This window comes from Eulemur rufifrons, chromosome 17, assembly GCF_041146395.1.
Source record: "Eulemur rufifrons isolate Redbay chromosome 17, OSU_ERuf_1, whole genome shotgun sequence".
Lineage (NCBI taxonomy): Eukaryota > Metazoa > Chordata > Mammalia > Primates > Lemuridae > Eulemur > Eulemur rufifrons.
This window is the reverse complement of record NC_090999.1, coordinates 86441462-86447858: the sequence shown is the minus strand read 5'-3', so window position 1 is coordinate 86447858 and position 6397 is coordinate 86441462. Positions and strand designations below refer to the sequence as shown.

The 6397-nt window shown below is 37.8% G+C and overlaps 1 protein-coding gene across 2 annotated transcripts; it reads left to right on the top strand.

Annotated features, from left to right (window-relative positions):
* The first annotated feature begins 591 nt into the window (after nt 1–591).
* Nucleotides 592–1696, top strand: LOC138398071 (succinate dehydrogenase cytochrome b560 subunit, mitochondrial-like). Of its 2 annotated transcripts, none has more exons than XM_069492247.1 (2): nt 592–672; nt 778–1696. In XM_069492247.1, the coding sequence occupies exons 1-2, from the start codon at nt 596–598 to the stop codon at nt 1103–1105; spliced, it is 405 nt and encodes a 134-aa protein (XP_069348348.1). In that variant the 5' UTR covers nt 592–595; the 3' UTR covers nt 1106–1696. The 2 variants fall into 2 exon arrangements, with proteins under 2 accessions (XP_069348348.1, XP_069348347.1); XM_069492246.1 differs by having other exon boundaries at nt 775–1696.
* The last annotated feature ends 4701 nt before the right edge of the window (nt 1697–6397 follow it).

Below are 6397 nucleotides of genomic sequence, written 5' to 3'. Positions count from 1 at the left end.
AAACTTTTCCTGCAAGAGGGAGAAATAACCTTTTTATTACTGTGAATCATGAACCCCATGCCTCTTAAGTCTTATTTTCATAAGAAAAATATAAAATATCAAAGAAATGCAATGATTAGACACACTATCAGATCAGGAAACAGAAGTTTCAATAACTGTTTCTTTCTACCTTTCTCTCCATGTATACAGTGAATAAATAGGAAAAAGAATTTGAATAAAAATGGGAAATGTGGAACATCAACAAAAAGTCTAACTAAAGGTGAAAGATCAGGTAATTTTTCATAGGATGAGATGTTTCTGAAGAAATCATGGGTTATTTGGTAATCCATGCCACATATCCACATGACTTTTTTCTGAACTATATATTTAATGTCTAGTTAATTCTCATATAAATTGAATATTTTAAGTCCAAGATATTCTGACTAAAATAAAATTGATGCAATATGATATGACATAAATTGTCACAATCGTTCTCTGAATATACTGTCAGGGAAGAAATCAGTGTAAAAAGAGAGGGCTGGGACTGGGGTAGGAGAGAGGCTACTAGGCCACAAAAATCAAGGAGGTTTGACTTCCGTCCAGGCTGGAACCCAAGATGGCTGCGCTCTTGCTGAGACATGTTGGCCGTCATTGTCTCCGAGCTCACCTTAGTCCTCAGCTGTGTATCAGAAATGCTGTTCCCTTGGGAACCACAGCCAAAGAAGAGATGGAGCGGTTCTGGAATAAGAACACAAGTTCAAACCGTCCTTTATCCCCCCATATCTCTATCTACAGTTGGTCTCTTCCCATGGCAATGTCCATTTGCCATCGCGGCACTGGTATTGCTGTGAGTGCAGGTGTCTCTCTTTTTGGCTTGTCGGCCCTGTTGCTCCCTGGGAACTTTGAGTCTTATTTGGAATTTGTGAAGTCTCTATGTCTGGGGCCAGCACTGATCCACACAGCTAAGTTTGCACTTGTCTTCCCTCTCATGTTTCACACCTGGAATGGGATCCGACACTTGATGTGGGACCTAGGAAAAGGCCTGAAGATTCCCCAGCTATACCAATCTGGAGTGGTTGTCTTGGTTCTTACTGTGCTGTCCTCTGTAGGGCTGGCAGCCATGTGAAGAGCTGAAGTTCCCAGCATCATCTTCCTACAAATTACGACATTGACTTGTCTTCCTGTTTGTCACTCGTATCTCCATCCAGGGCAAAGTTCTTTTGATTTGTTTGGATCCTTTTGTGTTTGCAGATCCCCTTGGAGCTCAGTAGCAGTAGAGTACCTTGTAGAACCATAGTAGTGGAAAAGGGTCCAGCTTTCTCTTATTTCTAAAGATGGAGTGGCTGCAAAAACTCCCTTTTCCTGCCCACAGCTTGCAGCCTACCCTGTGCCTAGGAGCGCTTATTCCTCTTTCCATATTGAGCATTGATTTGTGCTGAGGGTCAGCTTTTGCCTCCTTCTTCCTGAGACAGTGGAAACAATGCCAGCACTGTGGCCTGTGCTCTGGGGACTGGGGGTGAAGCTTTGGGTGCCACTGCTTGTGAGTTGCTGGCTTAAAGGACAGTTCTGTTCTTTGGTCAGAGCCTAGGCTTTTAAAACCTACACAGTATGACCGAAAGAGGAGAGGTGGGGGTGGAGGGGAATTACCCTGTCCAGGGAGGGAGATAAAGAGGGTGAGTTGGTTCTTGGAACAGGTGGTTTAGGGAGAAAATTTACAGCTTTTTATGTAAGATGAAGATCCAGAAAATTATCATTTAACATATTAAGGGTTATTTCTTTTTCGTGCATTTTTGGAAAAACAAACCTCTTAATTTCATGTTTTCTAATCCAAGTTCATGTACCATCTTTTTCTGAAACTGAATTAAAATATTCATTTAAAAAAAAAAAAAGGAGGTTCTTTTTTTTTTCCTTTTTTTTCCTTTTTTTTTTCCCTTTTTTAATTCAGATGGGGTGGGTAAACCCAAGGAGGTTCTTGTTCTTAAGGTCCTTCAGGTGCCAGTCTCCTTGATTTGTGTATTTGAGGTGTCTTGTCCTAGTCCTGGCCATGAAAGAGAGGTTTGAAAATAAAAGCTGCATATTACATATGAAGTGAAGCCAAAAGCAACAAAAGATTAAAAAATAAAACCATCAACCTTAATTGAGTGTATTTACATTGAGATGCCGCCTGCCAAATACCTATACTCCCATTCAGCTATAAAGTAAGATGGCTTCTAGGAAATACAATTGATTTGCGATTTTGGTCCTAGAAATTTTAACCTATATAACCTAATGACTTAAATAAATTAGCACTAATTAAGATAAGATATAGGTGGAAATGCAGACTTTCTAATGTCATTAAATTAGCTATGAAGAAAACACTGTGATAATCCTAACTAGAAGCACTGGAATGCCCGCCCTGGGATTGTGGTTTTCACATGTCTACATGGTTTCAACCAGGTGAGTCTCTGTGGCTAATTATGAATGAAAGTTCACTTTCTAAGAGCAAAGCTCAGGGAGGAACAGCCCAGAGTACTAATGGCGAACCTGTCAATATATTTGGTGTGACCTTTCACAAAATCTCTTAAATTATCTGGGCATTAGTTTCTTCATCTCTAATTAAAGATTTGAGCAAATAGTCTCTGAGGTTTATCGACTTGAACACTCTTTGATCTCTTGGCTATTTCTGTTAGTGATTGATAAAACCACTTTTCTTTAGACTCTTAGCTGGGGAGAACATCGTTTGTATTGCCCTTACCAAAGATGTGGCTGTGGGGTTAGTTACGGACCTTCCAGAAGACATAGCAATGCTAATATCTCATATACCTAGCAATTTTAATTCAAACATATGTCCTTTCTGCAATAATCTTTAGAAAGGAAAATCATAGACATTCTAATATTTTGTTCTAATGCTTTATTAATTCTTTTCCCACATAACAGAATTACTAAATGAAGCATATATAGCTTTGGTTTTTAAGTCATTGTATATTGTTTTCCTGCTTATCATTTACAGTATCTATTAATTGGAAAAACAACAAAGATACTGCTATACACAATTGCATAGAGAGAAATGCTATTTCTTTCAGAACAGCTTTTCCAAATAGCCCTATTTTTAAAATAGTGCAGTTTCAGCACCACTTAGCCTCTGCCCTTACAGCTACAGTAAATTATCCCTAAATTGGAAAGATGTCTTACCATAACTGAAAAGCAAATATCTAGTTAACCAACTTTCCATGTTAGGCCACCTCAATTTCGTGGTTTTAGCTGAGTCACTGACCCATTAAGAAGCATTTATTACTGCCAATAAAGCAATCTATCCTCATGTAAAAATATCCTTAAGCTTCATGGCTTTCAATAAAGTATTAAATTTCCAGAATTTTTTGAGTTCATAAGGGGGTGAAGTAATGGAAAAACAGAGATTCCATGCCTACCTAGTAATAACATTTAACATCAAATAATCTTGCTAGATATAGAATGACAATAGATAAGATCAGATATGGGTATAGCAGCTATTACATTGTCATTAGTCATGAAGGTACATCTGTATCTAGACAATTGCTTAAACATTCAGCTTAATAAATGGCATGAATCCTTCTGGCCCTCTAATGTAGAGAACCCAGTTCATTAGTTTTCAATGAAGCATCTAGAAGTATCTAACACAAGGGTAAGAAAACTATGGCCTGCAGGCCAAACTCAGCCCACTACCTGTTTTTGTAAATATAGTTTTATTGGAACACAGCCATGCCTATTTGTTTACTGGTGCCTGTGGTTGCTTTCCTACTATAATGAATGACAGGTTTGAGTAGTTGCAACAGAGAACGTATGGCCTAAAAAGTTTAAAATATTAACTATCTGGGCCTTTACCAAAAGTTTGCCAAATCTGCTGTGTTAAACACATTAATTCAGGCTACTTTAGTTGTGGTCTGTGTAAATTGCGAGAGTTATTTGAACTACTATGGTTTTGTAAAGGGTCCCTCCTAAGTCAATAGAAGTACCCCATTTCTCTTCTCTGTTCCATAAATTATTTTGTTTTAAAATTAGGATTCTATGTAACTTAACAAAACATAGCATTATTATGAACTTAATCAAAAGAAAAAGGAATGTTTAAATAAATTAGAGATATAGTATTTATTTGTTCCCAGATACTCAACTAAGCAGGTGAGATATACCCACCTAAACCCTACACGAAGTTGACCTAATGCTTATAGAGCTTTTTAAAGTGCATTCATTTTCTTTTCACAATGCCAAGAGATTGACTGAATAAATACCTACTTTAGAGGACTAATTATGATGGTTACATAGGTTTAAAAACTTGCAAACATGATACAACTAATTTTTGGCATTATATGTCATATATTTTGTTCCTTAATCAATTTTGTCCATTTAACATTCTTTATTACTGACATGAAAATGTCTACATTATCTGTACTCCATCAGAGATGCTTCTCTTCATCAAACTTCCTATTGGCAAACCCCTTGCCTTTCTGTTAAGTGACTTAGTGGAGAGTGAATAACAATATTGTTCTTAACTAGACCAGCGTTCATCTCCATTAGTGCACACCAAGGAAAGCTCTGCTTAATAATGCTTGCTTTCTAAAAGTACTCCACTCAACTAGAAAGACTAAAAATATAGTCTGAATCATAAAGAAAGTGCCAAAACTCTTTTTTTCTTTAGCAGAGTAGAAACTAGGGCAACATAAGTGAGGCGCCCAGCTTGCCTGTAAAATTTAAGGTGATGCTAAAAAGTTTGGTAATTAAGATAAATTTTTTTTTTTTTTTAGTTACCTGAATCACTTTTATAATGCCTGACTCATGGTTACAGGAGTGCCGTCACCCAGATATTGTTCATTGTACCCGTTAGGTAGGTTTTCCCCGTTCCCTCCTCCCCCCTCAGCCCCAGTTGATTTCTGTTGAGCCTTATTTCCCTTTATGCACATGTATGCTCACCAGTTAGTTCCTATTTAGTAGTGTGATATTTTTAGACAACAAAACTGATGCAAAAATCCATGGGAAACAAAATATTAAAATTTTAATTCAAAAGAGGGTCAGTAACAGAGCCTTGTAAATCCATATTAGACCAGAAGCAAAGAATTTAAAAATTGTTAATATTGATCATGTTTTGAATTAATTTTGATTTTTGGTGTCCCCTTAAATTTTGCCTCTAGAGGCAGGTGTGTCTTTCATCTCATTCTAGTCTCAAACCTGTTCTTCACCCAATTAACTAAAATTGTACCAAATGGTTAGTAAACTGAAAACCTCTTTGTGAGTAGTTGACTTTCAACAGAGTGAGAGAACCTATGGCAATTTTGCCAAGGAACAGCACTTACAGCTGATACTGATAGTACCAACCCAAGAGAGGACATCCCCCTTCCTATTTTTCCTTCCTCTCTCATTGCCCTCTTCTCTCTTTGTATTCCCTTGACATTACTTTCATCAACACACAGATACACAAACCTGGCCTTGCCCCTTACATTGAAGGGTAAACAAAGAGCTGATCTTTGCTCTGGTTCTATGCTATAGGCCCACTGGAAAAAAATAAATGATAATTGGCCTACAGACAGGGAAAGCCCAAGGAACACAAATAAATTATTATTAAACATAAACCCATTTCCCTCCTTTAGTTAATAAGCAGGGAAAAATTCGGGAGTATTAACTTAAATATCACCACTTACTGCACTATGCTCCTCTTCACGGGTCCTCTAGGAGAGGGGTCCCCAACCTATGGTGAGTTGTATAATTATTTCATTATATATTAAGATGCAATAACAGAAATAAAGTACACAATAAATGTAATACACTTGAATCATCTCAAAACCATCCCCCTACTCCCCAAACCCCCACCCCGGTTCGTGGGAAAATAGTTTTCCATGAAAACGGTCCCTAGTGCCATAAAGGTTGGGGACTGCTGCTACGTGGCTCAGCTAATCTGTAGAGTACTGTATGGCCAGCTTTACCGTCAATGAATACAAAGACAGAGAATTTGTGGCAATTTTTTTTTCAGAGAGTGTAGGAAACAATGCTGACCCCCAGGTTGACCAAAGCATTTTAAACATTTCCCTTAGCTTGACTAAACTTAGGACAGGTTTCTTCCTGACAATAGCCCCTGACCTTCCTTTTCTTGTAGCATTTACTTTAGAAAACTTTCTACTGTAAGTCTTTCTCTTTCTCTTTGAGATGTAAGTCTTCTCACAGTCTCTTGCCAGATTTATGACCCAGAGATATTTTTCTCCAGGATCTGGGAGAAGTCCCTTCAATATGTAAATATAAGGAAGACAGTGTCTGCAATGGACTGAATCATGTCCCCCTAAATGTATATGTTGGAGCCCTGACCGCCATGTGACTGTATTGGAGACAGGGCCTTAGGAGGTGAGGAAGGGTAAATGAGGTCGTAAGATTGAAGCCCCAATCTCATAGAACTAATGTCGTTATAAAAAAGGAAGGT